The sequence below is a fragment of the Phoenix dactylifera genome, chromosome 11 (genome assembly GCF_009389715.1).
Source record: "Phoenix dactylifera cultivar Barhee BC4 chromosome 11, palm_55x_up_171113_PBpolish2nd_filt_p, whole genome shotgun sequence".
Taxonomy (NCBI): Eukaryota; Viridiplantae; Streptophyta; class Magnoliopsida; order Arecales; family Arecaceae; genus Phoenix; species Phoenix dactylifera.
Window position 1 is genome coordinate 20,680,498 of NC_052402.1, and position 21,466 is coordinate 20,701,963.

General features: G+C 38.7%; 1 protein-coding gene and 1 pseudogene across 1 annotated transcript; one reads left to right on the forward strand and one right to left on the reverse strand.

Moving 5' to 3' along the window:
• Positions 1–1,145: 1,145 nt before the first annotated feature.
• LOC103709199 (B2 protein-like) lies at positions 1,146–7,043 on the reverse strand. Its single transcript, XM_008794427.3, has 6 exons — positions 6,799–7,043; positions 5,315–5,925; positions 3,810–3,910; positions 3,162–3,245; positions 2,966–3,076; positions 1,146–1,610 (listed from the first exon to the last, which is right to left on the reverse strand). Exons 2-6 carry the CDS (start codon positions 5,907–5,909, stop codon positions 1,569–1,571), a joined length of 933 nt encoding a protein of 310 aa, XP_008792649.1. The 5' UTR covers positions 5,910–5,925; positions 6,799–7,043; the 3' UTR covers positions 1,146–1,568.
• Positions 7,044–16,127: 9,084 nt separating this feature from the next.
• The window catches only part of LOC113461416, a 48,832-nt pseudogene continuing 43,493 nt past the window's right edge, over positions 16,128–21,466 (forward strand).

The following is a 21,466-nucleotide window of genomic DNA, read 5'->3' on the forward strand; positions in this document are numbered from 1 at the left end:
GCAAGGTGGAGGACGTGAATGCGCTCGAGTGTCCCAGGCGTCGAAAGCCATGTTCATAATCGCGCTCTGCGAGACCTTCCCCAGCTACTGAGCCACGGTGCTATTCGTCCAGAAGATGGGATGATATCTAATTTAGCTAATCGGATTCTTCCTGATGTCGGTGTTCATGGGGACAATGGGGATCAAGCATGACTACCTCAAGGACAAGAACCGCATGCTGTTTGCTACACGCTGCGGCGTGACGTCTTTCTTCGCTAATTTTGGGCCGAAAAGCACGAAGTCCGCCGGTCCCGACACGGGTGCGGTTGTGTGCCATGATGCACCACGCACAGTGGCAGGGAAGGACTGGGCCGATCAACGGGGCGCGTTCGTCGTGCAGAGCTCCACCATGATCCCTGCGACCTGGTTGACGAGCTTGTGGCGATGAAGAACGACCGAATCGATGAATCTTTTTTGTATTTTTTAAACTGAGAAGGAAAAAAAAACGAGGTAGACCAAAGCTCAGCTTGAAATCCAAATAAGCTAGAGATATATCTTATATATCTTATAGAATACGTATAATACATATAATATAATATTAGAGTTACAGATACTGTAGACATAAAAATAGGAAAAATTATTTTACCACCTGATGAAAAAATAACTTACTCCTCTTCCAGATAGAGATAAAACCTTCCTCCCATTTTATAAGTGCTATCCATAGGAAAATTACTTACCTACCTAAAAAAGTATAAGAATATAGATAACTTGATCGATGAAAAAAAAATAAATTTCCCACTATTTAGCCACCCAAGAACGGCCCGAAGGATAATCTGAAACCAGTCATAACTGATTGGACGGATGCAGGATGCATATAGCGGACCCGTAATTCCGCTTCACAATAAGACCATCACATCATGTCCCCAAAATTTGCCTCCAAATCAAGGCTCCAGCACATCGTTGCACGGGGAATACCACATCTTTCACACGAGCAAATGACGACCACTTCGTCTCACATTTTTATGCCGAAACTGATCATGCATCAGTCACCATCTTATCCAGGGAGGAAGCATTAGAGTCATTTTAAGCTGCTGGGTCCTGCCACATCCCAGAATAAACTACCAAAAACATGTTCCTGGAGGGAGAGCTCAAGAAGCAAACCAAAAAACAAAAAAGAGACAACATATCTGCAGCAGTTGCATCCAGAAATACCATATGTCCAGAAAGAAAGACACACACTAAACGACCAGCAGCGGCAATACAGTTCCCATGCACTAGCCTCATTTTGGAGTATCATGACAGAGAGATTACAGGGTTCTATTCCTTTCACTCAGGAATCCTACTTACATATGTAACACTTGCATTTCCAAGGTATCAGAAACTGGACTGACTGGCTCTTACCTTCGTGGCCCTCAAAGCACCAGATCCTTCTGCTTGGAAATACAACCCAAGTCGCAGACCTTTCAAGCTTGGGCTTCACTGAAAACCTTATGAGAAGGCAAAGCTGACCTACACCCCAAAAACATGCATATGCATATATCTACTACATCGCCAGAAGCCTCAAACAGATCATCTCCCCCTATATAGACTCAGATGCCTTCTTTTTCGCACAAGTCCAGTAGCGACAAAGTCTATACACATGTAAAAATAGATAATCAGTCTCTAATTTTTTTTATAAAAAAAACTACATCACAAAATAATTTTGAGAGGCAAGAAAGGCTCCAGAAACATATCCAAAGCACACAGAGGACATAAATCATAAAACCCATAAACATACTGAACCAATATCATAAGAATCTAAAGGACTTGGTTTGCTAAAAGTGAATTCAGCAAGCATACAAGACTGATGAAATAGAAGAAAGAAATAAACACACTAATGATGGATTGGCTTGAATGCAAGAAAGAAATCGAAGGCAAGTCGACCAGCCAAGCCACATTACTATCACAGAACATATAATTATTTTTTTAAATAAAAAAAGCAGTGTGACATTTAAACTTAGTTCACTTGATATCAAAAATTTTTCCCATGCAAAATTGCAAGCAGTAAGCATAACTTGATGAATTAATATTTCAACAGATAAGCCAAAAGTAGTGGAAAAAAAGAAATGAAAAGGCCAATATGCAATCTTCTGGTCAGCAAGCATTTACCTCTCAGAAACTTGGATGACAAGCTTAAGAGACATATATAGAACAGCATGCAAGTTGGACGAAATGGGAACTACATCACAACATTATGCTTTCATACTTTTAAATTCCTTCAGATTTTGAGGGGACAAAGTGTTGGCATCGAAAAGGTCTGGCACGTAAGTATTAATTAGTTCTTCAAAAGGGGCAGCTCTGTAAGATCCAAAACCGGACCAAGAACTGGATTTGGGTGCATTAATTTAAAAGCAAGATCAAAAAGTTAGATAGTGGGTTAGTTAAGGATGTGATAGCGCCTAAACTGCATAAAGGAGGCAAAGAAAATAGATATACAACTTCAAGGTGTCGTGTGGTTACATGGCAGCAAGATGTCAACCAGTTTATAAGAAACTTTGAAGATCAGTAATGTTGCACAACTATGTAGAGCAACTTGAACCCAAAGAAAATCAGATTATTTTCCCTTTAATCAAAGATCTTCAAAAAGTTTAAGACTGGAGAATAGTTGCTGGAATTTATGAAAAGGAGTTTCAAATTTGAAAATCAAATGCATATTGCAGCAACATTTGATAAGCATTTATACAAGAAACTATAATTTCAACAAAATAAATTATGACTTCTAATCTAAATTAATTTACATTGACATACAGCTAGGAATATAATCAGAATAAATATAGCGAAAAGATCAGCTATTTAAGCTGATTGTCTAGAGATCCATGCATAAAGAAACAGCATAAAGGCAACCGTTTCTTGTTATTTATGGACAAAGACAGATTGAAAAGAATAAGTAACATAGTTGTTTTAAGCAAAAGTGTGATCATAAAAAAGATATGGAAACACATATTACCTCCGTCATGGAGAGTTCAAGTCGAAACTTTGGACCGTCATAATGATGCAAAACTGGCCTAAAAGCATCCTCTTCTAAAGGCTTGCAGAGTTTTCTAACACGGATCCTCACCTATATTGCCCAATAAGAGCATTCGATATAGAAAAAATGAAGTAATTGTTACAAAATATAACTTTCAAGTTTTAATTCCCTTCACCTGAGCAGGAAACCTAGACTCTCCTTTACACTTCTTGTCTTCCCAAGCTGTTGGATCAATGTTTGAACCCCCAAAACTAGCAGCCTGCAAGAAAAAAATTAGGTTCAGTGAAGAGGGCAAGATAAGCTGTTAATACGCTTAGCATTGTGCACACACTTAAGTATTTTTAGATTCTGGCATGACTGAACATAATCATTGCATAGTAGGGGTAAGGCAAGCATATGGTATAAGTTGTTACAGGTGGTAAGCATAATATTCAACCTGCACTTTTGATGCCATGATGCTCTGAAGTGTAAGCACAGTTTGTGAAACTTACAAGCATTAGTATTTAATTTTCAACTGGCAAATTTACCCTTGAAAGAGAAATGTTACATATGAAATTGGAAGCATAATAAAAACCAAAAACATCTCCGCTCTGATATGTCAAGCTACAATTTTCTCATCCCAAACCTCACAATAAACATCAAGGAGGTTCTATAGTAGTCTCTGTTTTTTCTTTTTTTAATAAAAAACAAGGGTTTCACTTTCACCCATCAAGTTTTCAGTTCCTGTCATGTACAGCTAAAATATGCCTAACATCCACCTAAAAACACACATAATCACACCAAAATCTATGTGAAAAATGAAATATTAAACAAATATACAAACCTCAAATATCCCATGAAGTTGATGAGTTGTATAATTATACAGGAAAAGAGGTAACCCAGGAGTAATTGCCCGGACAGAATCACGGTACCTTGGAGGCAAGCCTGCAAATGAAAATTAGCAGCAGGTGAAAAATTTGCAACATGAAGCAGATAACTAGTAGTAATATTCATGAAACTGAATCACACAACTTGGTGAAAAGGTAGCAAAAGGGAACTACAAGAGCAATGAGCAAAGAGAAACATAATAGATCACATATCGAGCTGCTAACAACAATAACTGCAATCAAACATGACAAATACAATCCTAAGGAGCAGACTGCTGTCCAAATAGTTGGTACAAAGGCAATACCATCCAAAATCCATATAGAATGCCACAAATGATAGGACATGTGTAGGTACAATTAACTTAGGTGTACTAGAATGAAAGTCACCCTATCAACAACCAACATTCTACGCACAGGTTACTCATAGTTCGAGCAAAAGAAAGCATCCATCAAAACTAACTACAGGAGGACTTTGCAGTTTCCTCAGACCAGAATAACAGGGTACCAATCTCTGAAATAGTATTAACTAAATATTGATATCTATGCCTTCTGATGAAGCACTTGAACGCCCCATGACTCTGTGTAGCTAAATTTCTTAGGATATTAATGTAATGGAAATTTTAATATGTCCACCAATTAGAGATGTGAAAAAGATAGAAGGAAGACAGGAGAAAGGAAGATGCGTGAAAGCTTTATATATACTAGGACCATTTCACTGAGTAAATAATATTTTTTTGTCAACAGCAATATGCAAGTAAAGGCAACAGCATGACACAATATTCTTGATGTTGGTAACAAAGATATGTATTACTCGAAGCTCAATATGCAATTATCAAGAGAGTGACGAAATATTGTTTATTTACAATTTACCATTTCCCAGGGTTCAAAATCTCCACCAGGATGCTGAAGCAGGAATCACACAATCTCGGACACAGCTTTGTACGTTAAAACATTGATTTAACCTAAAACTGAACCCAAATTCTCCAGAAAACGGCTGATATCATCCAAATGCAGCCAATCCCAGCCACATGACTGGCTTGATTAAAACAAACCTGGTGAAGTGAAATAAGCTCCATAACTAAAGTCTGATAACTAGCTGTATACAAACTGTGAAATATCTAAGTAGCCACCAATAGCAGTAACCAAATTCGAAAATCCTTAGGCTAACACCTAAAAAAGATGAGACCCAAGTACGAAATTTTATATATAGCAAAAATAGCTTTTGCCTTGACAAATTACAAGAAAGTATTAAAGGGATAAAATCATCATAAAATTTCTGGTACATTCACCGTTCCATCCAATCATTAACTCAGGTCAAATCTGTTGTATGAAGCTATAGAATAAGACTTCAACAGACACACTACAAGTCAAATTTTTCTTCAAATGTCATTTACCAATTAACGCAGATCGGAAAACATTCCACAAAATTGGCAAATTGACTAAAGGTGAAAGATGAACATACCAAACAGCTGTCGCTTGAGATCTTCTTGCATGGTGTCATTGTTGCACACAAAGATATAACCACCAAGAACTTCATTTCTTGGTAGCATCTCCGTTGAAGGTAATGTCTTGAATCGCTTGTCAACAGCAGCATTATTGTTATTATTGTTGTTGCTGCTGCCGCTATTGCTGCTATTATTGTTGCTGTTGCTGCTGTTATGATTGTTGACCTCTTTGCCACTAATGTTACTAGCATACTTGTTGATCCCAGCGTTCATCTTGAAACTGTTGACACTGTTAGTGTTGCTTTTCTGGTACAATGGGTTCATGTTATAAACATTATTACGGAAGGGACTCTTCACTGTTGCCTCATTCATCTTGAGATTCAGATTCATAAGACTAGGATTGAGATTCTCAAATTTGTTATCCTCCTGAAAGCCCAATTTGTCCCATGGTTTTGTTTCAACAGGGTTCCTTGTATAATCAGGGTTGTTCATGCGCTCAGGCTTTGACCTTGTCAGCTCAGCCAGTTTTGAAGTGATAATGGACCACTGATGGTCCTCCAAGACCTTCGATTGGCCTCGGAACTCATTCCCTAATTGCCAGAGATTGTCCATCTTTGCAAAAGCTTAACTGTCAGAACAGTGAGGAAAAATTCATTTTCATGATAACTTCATCATACAAGTAGCAAATGTATATTACCATCACAAAATCAGGAAAAACAAAAAAAAAAAAAAATTACTATCCACAAAGGGGTGGACCAAAACTGAATGGTATTTTCTTCAAAATTTTGTAGTAGCTCCAAAATATCAGCTCAATTTTTCATATTCTTAACCACAACAGAAAGCAATGAAGCTTAATTTAGCAAATCCCAACATCAGAAAACCAAATATTTCCTTAAGTTTCAAGATCTGAACACATTTTAAGTTCAGGATTGTTCGCCAAATTTACAAAGAAAAAGATGAACTTTTACAAAAAATGAGTTCAGACACCATCCATGAGGTTAACCAGAAATAAAATATTCATTGCAATTAAAGAAAACCAGATCATATCAGCAAAATTTCAACAGCATCAAATCAAAGTCAAATCTCGTTGGGCAATCCCTGAAATACGGTCATTCTTAAACACCATTTCCAGTCCAAAACCATTAAGACATGCACCAAAAAGCCACTGGAAGAAATATACCCATATTGCCCATACCGTTGACATCAAAAGTTAAAAGAACAGCAAGAAATAAAAACATGCGTAGGCGATCCAGCTGTATTGTGTTATCTCGACATCAAAAAGATAGAACTTTGACAACGAAAAGAGCAACAAAACACAACCCTAAGCATCAAATCCGCAGAAAACACCAATATTTCTAACCGAACAAACCAAACTCCAATTCACAAAAAAAAGAGAAAAAAAACAAGAAATCGGTCCGAATCAAAGCTACAGGAACAGATATTAACATTCTTTCTGGAAAAAAATTGAAATCTAGCGCATGAATTTGGGGATCGAACTCACCTAAAGAGACCCGGGAGGAACGATCTCGGATCGGAGAGCTTCCAGATCAAATCAGTAGAGACGGATGTACACCCTAGGTTTTGGGGCAGGATGGGAAGGGACAAAGGGGAAGGAAAGGCAAGGAACCATCTCTCCCTTTTTCTCCTCCCACGGACCACACCGTACAGAGCAGGAAACGAGGGCCGGGGACTGTCCTCCCCTCACAGGATTATTTGGACTAGAATGTCCCCGTAAATGCCACAAATTTGCATTCCTGACACTGAATTTAAAATCCGTGATTGGTAGGGGCTTTGCGTTCTCTGCCAACTCTGTTTTAGTAATTGGATTAAAGAAAAGTAAAATGCTGTTAATCACCTTGCATGTTTACGAATGAGATCATGTTGGGACTTTGATAGGTACTTTCCATGGCACCTTCTAAATCTCAAGATCTTCTGATTCAAAATGAAAACTTAATCAAGCTCAAATCATACTCTCAAGATCTCCTTTCTAAATTTATCAAAAAAATGTAAGATTTAGATACCACTTATGTACAAATATCTTGATATTATCCCTTATGTATTGCTGAAATGGATGTCTTTGATGCATATGTTCCATAAACTACAGCTAACTAATATATTTCCTAAAACTTAATGGACATGTATTAACTATCAACAACGATGCATATATGGATGACAATATTTGCAAAAAGGTAGCAACATTTTACCGTGCTATTTAGATTGAATTTTATCCATTTTCCTCAAAAAGACATATTGATGCATGCACCCTGACTAGCTAAAAATATTTGTATTTATAAAAATAAATTTATTGATATATTATTTAGAAGTTATTGATTAATCAGAAGCTGTAACATGGTCCAGATACGGTTACACTACCTTGATGTGTAAAATGTTTTATTAAATATAAGGGATGCATTGTGGATTATGATTTATGAATTAAAATATTAAGATAGATTAACAAATAAATAAGGTAACAATAATCTAATTATTATCAAATTTAGCCTTTTTTTTTCTGGACATGAAAAATATTTATGCTTGATAAAGACTTTGTCGTGACCATACGCTTCTAAGTTAGCATCCATCATCACCATTTTACCTTTATGGTCATGTACATTCTGCTTGGTAGCTAATTTTCAATGAATATCTTGATAGCTTGAATTAGTCGTCTCTAGTTTCACAAAAAAGTTATGTACAAAACTTAAAGTAATTCATGCTCTGAATATGAAGGATATAGCGGCATTGGATATTCCTTCACATCACCAAACCCCTTTTACATTAGATATTTATCAACATGACGAATGAAAATTGTAGCATAAGGAATGCTTTAGCAACTCAATGCAAAGTGAGAAGGTTACCCCTAGTTTGCTAGGTTAGTCAGAGTTCCCTAGAGTGTTACATGTTAATCTATAACATATCACCTACGCCGCCTTCCACCTATTCGTGCACGGTGAATCAGGAACTCATTTTTTATAGGAGAACCCACTTTATCACAAAAGGAAATCAATGTGGGAAATAAGTAAGAGGATAGCTTCCTTAAAACATGGATGATGGACTAAGCACTTATTAAAATTGTTATGCAAGTTTATGATTGAGTAGCTGATCTTTTAAAATCTAATGTTGGTTCATTGGAACCATAAAAATCTATACCTAGAACTCCTATGAAGAGGGAAATAGAACCCCTACTATGTACACAATAAACTCGTAGCCGAGTAGAGGCTTTTTTTCCCTCCCCACATGGATATAAGTATGAAGAAAATAAGTTTCTTGAATACACACATATATACATGCATATATATATATATATATATATATCTGTTAAAATTTTTGCAGAAGAAAAGAAAAACAAGAGAAAAGAGAGAGAAAAAGGTAATTTTATTTCTCTGTTACATTAAATTCGGTACATCTCAGAAGTTATATATACTAGTATACATACTCTATATAAGAAAAATAATATAAGCTGATATAGGATCATACTAACAATGAAAAATTTTACTAACTTATACGAGCTGTTATATGATCTCTAAAATCACTCTAACAAGATCATGCTAATAAATTAAAAGTAATATAGGATGATACAGAATCACACTAATAAAGAAAAATATTACTGGCGACGGAGGTTGTTACATAATTTCTAAAATTATTCTAACACCTCCTCCCTCAAACTCAAGATGGTACTATAGGTGCCAACTTGAGTTTGAAAACTGAATCACGAATGTACCGAAAAATTACGTACTAGATAAAGACCTAGAGTAGCAGCTCAAAACTGACGTGATAGACTAGGAGCTGACATAGCAGCTCAGAGACTAACCTGGTGGGCATCAAAAGCTGACGTAGCAGGATAGAGCCTGATGTAGTAAAATATGAGCTATTATAGCAGCTTAGAAGCTGATGTAGCAAATTAGAACTTGATATAACAACTTAGAAACCGATATGGCAAACTGATTTGTCTGACTGACGTGACATATTGACATGTCTGTCGATATAGCTAATTGACTTATCCGATGATGTGGCAGCAAAAAGATACATAGAAGATGACAGTTGCAGCGAGGACAGAGTTCGAAGAGAAGAAAATCAAAGGTCGACGATTCTCGTAGACGGAGGCACCATTGAAGAAGAGCATTTAGCTTTGAACTGAAGGGTGAAGGAGCCGAAGGCAGCAAATAAAATCGAAGATGGAGAGAATGGAGCCGAGTGACGGTGGGGAGAGAAAAAGAATCTATAGAAAGTAAAGGATTTTTGAGTAGTAATTTACCAAAAATAGAGGATATGCAGATATACTAATGAGATCAATATTGATTCATTAGAAAATAGAGGATTTGCAGACTACAAAAAAATAGAGGATTTTAGGGTGTTGATTCATCCGAAAACAGAGATCGATAGATTGGCAATGGAAGTCTTCAAAGTTTCTAGACATAACGATGACTACCACAACAAAGGCGGAAGAGGTGATGGCAGCAGGTTACGTGACCAGTGGCTCTGATATCATGTTAAAATATTTGCAGAAGAAGAGAAAGGATAGAGAGAGAAATGTAATTTTATTTTTTTGTTCCGTTATATTCAATACATCTCAGGAATTATATATACTCATGTACAACCTTCATATAAGAAAAATAATATAGAGTGATACAAAATCACGCTAATAAAGAAAAATATTATTGGCAATGGAGGTTGTTATGTGATCCATCAAATTAATCTAACAAATATATTTATATATGTATATATATGTAGATACATACATAGATGCATACTTTAAATTTTGTCTCCACGAAAGGAATGTTTAATCTAGAATTAGGTCTTTAGACCTAGAACATACCGTTGAGAAGTGCATTCAACACTAAAAACTTCAGCAATCATTATTTGTTCTTTCATTCCAGAAAACCCCCTTAAAGTATCAACTAATGAAGGAAGAGTCATATAACTCCAATTATATCCCTTTAACATCTTTTGGCACATTCCACTAGTGCTTCCAAGGCTACTCTAATCACATAGCAAATTAGCTGATGTCAAGGCCACAAAATAGTCTCAAACTTCTTCCAAAAAGTAAATCATGTGTCTGAACTACTTTTGAAAGTAAATAATGTGGCTGAACCACCATCAGGCTCTTTCCTAGAACCTGCTCCTAATCACTCCATCTTCTTTCATATGTTGCACGCATGTATCAAATTGGAAGACATCTTTTCTAGCAAAGGCGCCCTTAGAATTAACCGAGTAATGTTATCCCAATCAATTTGATTCTTGTGTGCAACATATACCATACAATATGTGCAATTGATGAATGTCATAGAATCAAGAAAATAAATTTCATGTGAAGTCTTGAATCATGTAACTTTCATTTCAAAAACTTTATGTTCAATCATGCGATGCATCTATCAAGGCATCTGCCGATTCAAATGTTCACCCATTTGACGCATCAACTATGGCACAACCAATATTGCTCATTGTTGAATTCAAAAACTATTTGAAAATATTTTAATGCTACGAAGATATGAGGTGTTTTTCCCTAATAGTTGAAAATAGCTGCTTTTTCTGGCTGTCCGTCTATAATTTCAGCAAATGGACGATAAGTGGACATGACCATATATCTAAATGATTTTGCCCCTAGATCAAGCCATACAACTAGGCTTCCCATGAGCTAAACAAATGGCAATTTTCAAACTCTTCACATGATCATGCCAAGAGAAGGCCAAGAGAAGATGTTGACCAGCTCCAAAAGAAGATAGGTTGGTAGAACTCAAGAAGAAAAAAAACAGAGTACATTGGAGGACATGACAAAGACCAACAAGTGCTAAAACTTGGCAGCGGCTTCCACAAGCTTTCCAGACTCCAGCAGAGTTCGGTGGTTGCACCCCATCTTCTGAAAGACTTATCATAGCTGTGATTTGGTGTCACTATTTATTTTGTTAGCAAACCAGTGGTTGACATTTGACAGCGAGGTTTGCGAGTTTCTTAATAGATGGCGATGGAGAACATTCATGGTCCCCTCATTTGAGCATGTTACTTGCAATATGTTTGATGGGTCTAGTATTAGTTTAGTGTATACTTCACAATTTTATAGCATTTAGGAGCCAAGAGCAACATGTTCTTAAATTATATGGAGAATGATAGGCTGTTCGAATCCAAAGGCCAATTCATCAGTGATTCGAAACAACAATGGCTCTGCTTGATTAACTCGAAATTAATTCTTTCTGGCTTATCTTTGTTCATTGAAAAAAAAAATGGAAGCATGAGCTTCTGATCTGAATGTTTGTCTGATATCAGTCATGCCCCCATGAGTCTCGGAAATTATCTTGATCCCTTGCGTCAGTTTTTGTGCATATCATTTCCTTCCTCTTGACATCACAAGGATCTAACCTTTCACCCTGTTCGGCAGCATGATGCTTGATATGGTGCTCTCTCAATAGGACAACTAGAATGATAACGGATCACTTTCGTGATCGACAAATTAGTGTTTCTAACTCCATTTAGCGAGTTAGTCCCAAATGAGATACAACAGACCAATCATATAAGAAGCATCATTCTGAAAGGCCTTACTTTTATCAAGTTTCGTTGAAACAGGCTTTAACGACTTATAATTCCGTCATAAGATCATCATGCAGGCTTGACCTTCTCATGTATTTCCATTCAATTTTTGGTTTTACCAAAGGTGATGTAACATTATTACTGCTTAATTCTCTATTCTTTAGACTTGAATTTCAATTCTATCCGAATCAAAATCGAGATTACTTTAAGTAATTGGTCCAGTTGGTCGAGCTTTAGGTATGACGCTGGCTTATTGTGATAGTAATCTTGAGACACAGACATCCAAAGATCATTGAGCTAAGGTAACAAAACAATGGGACACAATGACTTGTTTGGACGATGAAAGGGTTATTCACTTATTTGTGCTCCAACACAGAATTCTGCATATAATTGTGCGGACCATGGAAGGATTAGGTGGCCAATCACTTGTCCTTTCTTTGTTTACAGAACTTCATTAGTGGTTAAGAAAGGTTAGATATCCCCATCAGTAGGTAAGGGAAATCAGAAATGTAAGAAAATATGGAGGGGTTAAGCTTGGAAAAGGATAATTAGTTTGTTTGTGTCTAATTTCTCTCATCTTAAGATGCAATGGTTCCAAAGAATCAAGCCTAACGAGTTGCCAAATCACAACCTAAATGGCAGGTCGAGCTTAAATGCATGATGTGAATGTTTGAACGTGGCTGTACCTCCAGCTTTTCTTTTCCTGTTCATTCAAATGGTCCAAAAGCAAATTAAGGCCAGATCATCATTGGCTCAGGTAAGGTAAGGGTGGGTGCGATGCAATTAGGTCATCTCATATTCAAGTCCATCTTGACGTGGTCCAATCTGAATTGGCTCCGTAAGTACAATTTGGACTCAAATCTAACCTATTTACCTTTTGGATGGAATGCTACCTTGGTGGTATGGATGGACACTTCAATACGTGCAAGAAGGTATGCTTACAATGTGTGGGCATATCATCCATACTATACTAAAATGCATGCAAGCACTTTGTGCACTAATTGTTGAAAATCTAGCTGATATATTTTAAAGACTCCAAGCAGCTTGAGCTCCACCTGTGATATACAATTCTTTTTTTTTTTTTTTTTGAATTTTATCTTGACTCTCTTTTTTTTTTTCTGTAAGCAGATTTTCACTGGACAATGGAACTGATTATGTCAACGGGAAAAGCATAAAGTGAACCATCAGAACATTAATATTACACCAAACATGAAAGAAAAAAAAGAGATGATAACTAAAAAAAACTCAGATAAATGACTCAATAGTTTTGCACTATTTACTTTGCTTCATCCTTGGCATGCTTCACGATGCTAATTCATTAATGCTAATTAGGGGTCTTCCCTTCATTGTCACTTATAAAAAAAAATCATCACTGGTAGCCAAGTTTCTTTTTGAGTTACCATCAAGTAGCAACGAGAGAGAGAGAGAGAGAGATAGAGAGAGAGAGAGAGAGAGAGAGAGAGAGAGAGAACTTTCCGCCAGGAAAAGAAAAACGAGCATTTTATTAAGTAGAGCTAAGATACCAATTACTTTAAAACTTGTTTGATTTGTGAGAAGAGAAGAGGAAAAATATAGCCCACGAAAAAATAAAAAAATACTTTATATTTAATTATAGTTTTTAAAAGGGAGAGATGAGAAAATAGCTTTTTTATAACAATAAGATTACTACATTTCATGGAAAAAAAACCCTATGTAGGATATGAAAAAAATTCAATTTTCACTGGTTGAAAATTGGGATAATTTCTTTTTCTAAAAATGTCTTTAAGCTTTTAGATAGAATGAGATAAAGTCTTTTTTTATTAAAAGCATAGCAAGTATTTTATATAATTTTTTCAAGAAAGTAGATGCCCAACCAAATATAAGCACTCTAGAATGTGCTACTTTCTTATGGTTAACTAATTATTAAAAAATCATTTCTCTAGGTATTATATACCCAGGCATCGGCCTCCTAAGAAAAATATTCCAGTGAGAGAAATTTCTTTTCACAAACTAAATGAGTTCTAAGGATATAATCTCTTCATAATTGTACCAAAATATGAGGTTAAATCCTGAAAAATTGGCTTCTTAAAGTGTTGTTAATAGTTTGAGTAAATCTGCTCAAATACCGGGTGGCCCGTCAGATTTGCTCGAGCTCGACATGTTTTGGTCGGGCTTGGGCTTCATTTGTTAGCCCAATGGGACAGACCAGGCCTGAAATTTGAGACCACCCCTTAAACGATACTGATTCGGATTTACATTAACTCAATCTGAGCCCAATTATTTTAATCAATAAATGTATTATATATATGTGTAATAATTTTTAAGTATCCTCATGGGTTTACAACCCTAATCTTTACATCCCTAACCCATTGGAGGCTTAGAGCTTGGTTCATTTCATCGCTTGACTAAGGAAAGGAGAGGACAGTGTCTTGGGTTAGTGCATCCTCCTTGCCTCCTTCCCTCAGGGCCTCAACCTGACAACTCTTGAACCCTACCAAGCCATCGCCCACCAATGAGGCCCCCACCCCTCAACTCGATAATCCCCTACCAGTCATTAGCTCCTTGCCTTCTCTTGTCTTTCCATCATCCGACAAAAAAGAGTCCGCCCCCCTCACCGCCTCTCGTCTCGTCTCCTCATCAGTCTGACCACCGGCGATAAGTGTCCACCGACCAATCATTGCTACCCTTTCTGGCGACTGCTCTAAGTAATGATGGGGGAATTCAGCCCTTCGCCTCTCATCCTTCCTCTTTGCCCTCCTTTGTCCTTTAAATGAGTTATCACCAAAGTTAAGCATCCGAGTCCTTTCTTTCTCTAATAATCACCCTGGCGAAATTTGTGCATTAGAGCAGTCCATTGCTTTGTTTCCTTTTTCTTGTGCTGGCTTTGTTTTCCTATTTAAATGCTTATTTGATTCAGCACTTTAAATTATCTTTTTTTGTTGTTATTTCTCCATTTTTTGGTTTATTTTGTGATTTTTTTTCTTTTTCTTGTTTTTTCTTTTTTGAATGGGGATTCTTGGGTGTAGCTGCACTGCTGCTTCAAGGTTCGGTTCAGGTGTATAGCCAGAAAGTAGAGTATTTGTATTCTCTGGTTTTGCATGCCTTGGAGTTTCTTTCACAGAAGAGGTGCGGATTCTGATGCTTGCCCTTTGCATTGCTTGATGCTGAGTACCTTGCGCTCTGATTAATTCGGAATTTGTATTTCCCCCTTAAAACATGACTAACTATTGCGTGCAGTTTCTCTCTTGTGATATATTGCTTTTGGTGGAAAGAGTGTTCTTTCATTGGAAAGAGTGTTCTTTTATTGTAAAATGTTCTCATGATAGGTTGGTTTAAGAGAAGGTTGCTAGATCAGACAGAGAAAGAAATTTAGATATTGGCTCGCATTAGGTGCAGTTAGTTTGGAGAGAAAATGTAGCGATTTGACTTGCATCAGGTGCCATCGGTAACCTATAAAAGGTAGGGGTGGCAATCGGGTCGGGTTATACATAAACGGGTCGGGTCAGATGTAGGTCGGGTCAGAAAATTGTAAACCTGAACCCGATTTGTTTATTAAACAGGTCAGGAAATTACAACCTGAACCTGACCTGTTTATTAAATGGGTAATCCGATCTGACCCGTTTAACCCGTTTAATAAAAAAAAAATTTGGGGCAGCCAGCCCTAGTTTCTTCACACTACCGCAACCCACTTCCGCGGCTCCGCCTTCCCTTCCTTCCGCCGACCCGCCAACGACCGACTCCTCTCTCTTCCGCCGATGATCGAGGATTCCAAGGAGTCGGCCATTGGTGGGTCACCCTACTCTCTTCCTCCCATTCAAAATTTTGCCCGGCAGCAGTACCTCGAGCTCGACGACAACGACTTCGGCGGAGGGCCCGACCCTAACCTTGAGGAGCTGCAGAACTCATACCTTCTCATCGCCGCCGCCGTCGACGTCCGAACCCTAACCGTAAGCCGCTAGGGTGGGCTCGGGGTCTTGAGGGCCGAAGAAGGAGAATAGAGAGAGGGGAGGGCCCGAAACCCTAACCCTAGCCCCCGCCGCCGCCCTCGTGCTCTCGGATTCCGCCCTCCCGGAGGTTTTGAGTTCTCCCGGTACTTTCTTCCCGCCGCTCGATTTCCAGTTGGCGGCGTCCGGGGGCGTCGCGGGGGTCATCGGGGCCGAGGAGGGGGGCTTTCAGGGGTCCGTGGACGGCCGGAGGTGGCGGGGGTGATCGCTGACTAAGGAGGAGGAGAACTTCCACTGCTTGCGGCGGAGGTGGGGCTCGGAGCCGGAGGGGATGGAGTCGTGGAGATCTTCCGCTGGAGATGGAGCTGAAAAAAAGGGTTAAACGAGAGATTCTGTGCCACTGTGACTCTGTTTACCAAAAAAAAAAAAAAAAAAGGGGTCAGACTCCAGTCCCAGACTCCCAGCAAGCGGAAAAAAAATCTGTGGGCATCAAATTATAAACGGGTTAAATAGGTTAAATGGGTTAGACATCTAAAATCCGTATCTGACTCAATTAATAAACAGGTTAAACGGATCGACCTGTTTACGACCCGAACCTGTTAAGATTTGTTTTTCCGGAGTACCAAAAGCGAGCATCTAAGTTGGTGCTGGTTAGAAACTGCTTTGCCAAGATCGAAAGACGAAACAGGGCCGGCCGGATGTCCGTAATGAACTACTTATACTTATTCCCTAATCACTGACTTTTTTTGAAGGCATAGTCTAACATAACAGAATGGAACACCAACCAACGAGTGAGTGGCGGATTTGGATGGAGTCTCGCAGAAGAAGAGTACGCGCGCTAGCGCGCCCCTTCTTCAAAAGAAGACCTTGGGTTCCCCGAAGAAGAACAGAACCTTCCAGCGCTTTTCCTTAAACTTCAGCCCTCTTTAAGCTCTCTTCTAGGGAATTTGCTTGGTCTAGTAACAAGTCTCGATAAGCTGTCGCAATCAGGCCTTCATCCTCTGTTCTGCTATCAGATTTAGTTGCTCAAACCTGCCCCTTGCTTTTCCATTCTGCTTCCGGTATTTCGAAGACTCAAGCTTGTGGGCTTGGTAGAAGCAAACGAGTTGGCTATGACAGATTGGGCATGTTGTCGCTTACGACTTGGGATGGTATGGGACATTCAACTTCAGCCCTCTTTAAGCTCTCTTCTTCGCCCGTTCAAACTCTTCCGTACTGCTTCGAACTCTTCTGTCCATCCCATCTAAAACCCTTGAATCAGTGAATCCGGGGGGCCAAACCCAAACTTGTTTATGGCGGGTCGAACACGGGTCGGGTTGGCGGGTCGGATCATATTTTGCCACCCCTAATAAAAGGTTATTAGGCAAAGTGAGGAAACTAAAATTAGATTTTTGGACTGAATTATGTTAAAGTGTGTTAGCATGGCATTAGTGGTAAGGTGGTGAATTTCAGTGATTAAGAATATGTTTGAGAACTCCTTAAATAATGACATTAAGGGCCTGTAACAATGCTAAGGAAGGATATACCATCAGATCACCCAGGAAAGGAATGGTGCTTCATGCATGTCCCATTAGAAAATTTCACCTTGGTATTTGTTGTTTATGTAGCTAGAAAATTTGCATTGGAAAAATGCAATTTCCTGATAAAAGGGTCTCTCACCCAATTTTCCTGATATAAAGTTATGGTGCTTTATGGGAATGGCCATGGACGGAGCTACATCAGTCCATTGCTTATTGCAGATGAGCTAAACTCTGGCCTCTAGATGCCAGTTCTTAGGTTTGAGGATGACATGGATTGCCTTGTATTATGTTGCCTTTCAGCAGGGTTTATCAACTATTAAGGAGCTCTTGAATTTCCCCTGGCCAGGAACTGGTTAGGCAGATGATGATCTGTGCATCAAATTAAGGATTGTTAAGGAAACTTCTACTCGTGGCGGTGGCTTCAGTGTTTATGGTGTGAATGTATTAGGTGAATTCCTATTGCTTTTAATGATCATTCAATTTGTTAGGCAATGAGTTGGTTTTCATGAGGATCTGGTCAGATGTTAAGGACCTAAGGTTTCAGGTATGGTTCCCAAGAGTATCAGACCAGATGTCAGTTCTACTTCACTTGGCTCCCTCAAGTCCTGTTTTATATTGCATCTTGTGGGAACTATATTGTTTGTTTGAAATTTTATATTACCTATCCACTTTCTTCATGCTGGTTTTGTAATCTATCCTCTCTTCATTCAGGATGCCCTTCTTGCTAGCATAGCTGAAACAGAGAAGCAAACAGAGTTGGCCATACGAGTTTCAACATGGAAAGAATGGATTGAACACACCTTGGAAGAGCAAGTGGGTAGCAGGAGATTGCTTCCATTCTCTTCCAATCCTGATCTATATTAGCCAAAGAATTCTTCTGGTTATGTGAGATTTGTGATTTCCTTATTTTTTTCATTGATTGGGAATTGTTTTGCCAGGATACACACCCTCCTTTTGACATTCACTTATATGGCGAGAGAATCTTGGACAAGCTTTCCTTCGAAGTGGACAGTGGAGGAAGCATGTCCTTCACCGATGTTGTGATGGGCCAACCCATGCATGATGTTGCAAGGACATTTTCTGCACTTCTGCAGCTGGTATTTGCTTTTTTCTGCTTGCAAGCATATATGGCATACTTGTTCTTGTGATCAAAAATTGATAAACTTTATGTATTTACCACAAACTTTTGATTTCAGGTGAACAATGGGAATGCTGATCTACAAAGAGCTCCAGCAAGTGATGAGTTTGTGTGTCACACTGCTGCAAATCCCTTCTATGTGAAGCTCCTTCGCCATGCCAGAAGAGCAGAAAAGGGGAACTGTTCGACAAGGAAAAGAGTTAATTTCCCTTTGAGGAAAGGGTGCATAAAAGCAAATTCTTCCACCTCAGAAGCCACCTCACCATTAAAATCATTGCATCAGAATGGCAGGTTCTCTCCTAAGCTTGGGAAGGGCAGTGTTATCCGGTGTACTCCTGAGAAGAAGAGAGACCGTTCTTCTCGGTTTATAGAGCCATTTGATTTGCTATCTGCTGGTTGACATAAAACAACTTTTTTTTTAAAAAAAAATTGAGGATGACGTAAAATGCTGTTGAGTGGTCTGGAGATCATATATCAGTACCATACTCATGTAACTCGGCATATCAGTTCCCTCTAACAAGTAGGTAGGTGACAACACTTCAATTCATGGCTTAGGACTAGGCAGGTATATATGTTAAAAAATTCTGTAATTCCTGTAGGTTTATTCATTAATCAATATATTTCAGTTGTCCATCCTTGTTTATATGTAAAAGTAGCAATGCCCCATTAATAAATTTAAACTTTTTTTTTTTTGGTTAAAGTTCTGTTTCAATCTCAATTGAGATAGTGTCTAAGATGAAACATTTTTAGCTGCAAACAGAAGTTCTGGACAAGGCCAAATGTCTGTTTCTAGGCGAGTTCTCTTTTGCATTTCATTTCATTATCTATATGATTTACTAGTGTTTGATAAATAAAATGTTTACTTTTTTTTTTCTGTAACTTTTAATGTTTATTATAGAGCAAGGAGTAATTTATAGATCTCCTTGATTTCTTCAACCTAGAAGATGAGTGAGTGGAATTTTCTCCCCTTTTTGTTTTGTATTTGCAAAGTATCGGTTGATACCGATAGTCTATTATTTTGTCTCTTGATGCATAAAATGAAGGATGAGATTAACATTATTTTTGCAATAAATTATGAGAAAATTCATACAAGATACCATTTTCACAGAAACGTTAGGAGTGTCATTTTCGTCCATGTTTTTTATACATGCTTTTGGATGCTTTTACTCCATGTTTTATCATTCGACTGGATCGATACATGGCTTCTCTTGCATGGGTTCCATAAATTGCTTGATTTTAGCTCCATGAGTTGAGCAAGGTGTTGTTGAAGCCCTTCATGTCGCGTCTGATGTCCATGTCCTCTTTGTTCACGTTGGCTCTAGAGTTGGGGGGGTTCTATATACACCCCCCTTATTGCTAAGGACACCCCCCAAAAACCAAAAAAAAAATACCCAAACTAACCTTTAGTATAATTACCATATTGCCCTTGAAATTTTCTCAGTACACCCCCCTTCCTCCTCCTCCGTTTCGTTTTGAAAAGAAAAAAAAAAAACACCCCTCAAACCCCCCTTAAACCCCTCGATCCATTTACATCGTTTAGGCGATCTTTGAAGGAGATTTAAGCCCCATTCGAAGCATGGACAAGCAACTAGTGATTTGGGACGAAGAATCGGCCGCAAAGGTACGTATTCCACCTTGTTTCGAAATTTTTTTTTTTTCACGGTTCGTGCTCCGTTCGGCACTGGATCGCCGAACAAAAGGCTTCTGTTCGGCTGAACAGTGCCGAACAGAAGCCTTCTGTTCGGCAACCCTCAACCGAACAGAAGCCTTCTGTTCGGCTGCACAGTGCCGAACAGAAGGCTTCTGTCCGGCACTGTGCAGCCGAACAGAAGGGTTCTGTCCGGCTCTGTGCAGCCGAACAGAAGCCTTCTGTTCGGCACTGTGCAGCCGAACAGAAGGCTTCTGGTGCCAAATCGCGTGCCGTGCTGAATTTTGTGCCGAACAGATCCTCTGATTCATTAATTCTTGGTGATAAATTATTTTATATGTAGGGCTATGCTACAACCGAATCGAGTATAATTGGATCAGAATTTGTACTGGATTACACAAGCGAATTTACAACTTACGAGGTATTATAATGTATTGTGCAATTTTGTATTAGTTTAGCGAGCTATTTTTACAACTGTGTACTTACATAAATTATTTAATGTATAGATCTTCAAGAGTAGAGAGGACTTGTGTAATTGGTGTCGTGAAGCTGGGAGGCGAAATGGTTTTGTTGTTGTAATCAAATCATCCGATGCAGGTACCATTTCTAAGAAACCCAGAATTACGTTAGGTTGTGAGAGGGGTGGGACGTACCGAACCAAAAAAGAAAAGCGAATAAAGACTGCCTGTGGGACAAAGAAGTGTGGATGCCCTTTTGCATTAAGAGGAAAGAAATTGGAATGTACTAGTGCTGTCCTCCACGGAAGACGAGTATAATGATCGCTGGAGTGCACTGCAGAGAGAGTTCGGTACCTATCCAGATGCACTACAGTATGTGTCAGATACTTGGCTGAGCAAATACAAGGAAAGATTTGTTGCGGCGTGGACGGATACATGCAGGCACTACGGAAATGTGACGACAAATAGGTATCACAAATAAAGACTCATTTAATTTTAATTTGCCTCAATTGTTATATCTAACTTTCATTTGTTTACTAGGGTCGAGAGTGCACATGCAAAGCTCAAAAAGCAGCTTGGATCAAGCCAAGGAAGTTTCGAGTCATCTTGGACTAGAATACATGGATTGATTGAGTTGCAGCACAGCTCCGTTAAAGCCTCATTGGAGAAGAGTTTATTGGTAGTGCAGCACAACTTCAAGTCAGCTGAATTCAAAGAGTTGCGAGGTTTCATATCTATAAGTGCGTTAAATCATGTCCTCGCCCAATCGAAACGAGCCAATTCAGTTGGGTTTGATGATTCAAATTGTGGGTGCGCTATTCGACGCACACATGGTATACCATGTGCTCACCAGATTGCGCGGTACAGGGTGGAAGGTCGGCCCATTCCTCTCGACTGCATAGATCCTCATTGGAGGAAACTTGATATTGTGCCTACCCCCCCCGTGCAGCCAATTCAGTTGAGTTG

Excerpts from the sequence above, each read along its gene's own strand:
- LOC103709199 (XM_008794427.3), bottom strand. The coding sequence starts at position 5,909 with ATGGACAATCTCTGGCAATTAGGGAATGAGTTCCGAGGCCAATCGAAG. Across the intron at positions 3,911-5,314 it reads TCTCAAGCGACAGCTGTTTG|GCTTGCCTCCAAGGTACCGT; the intron begins GTATGTTCATCT and ends TTTCATTTGCAG. Across the intron at positions 1,611-2,965 it reads TTGAACTCTCCATGACGGAG|ACTTTGTCGCTACTGGACTT; the intron begins GTAATATGTGTT and ends ACATGTGTATAG.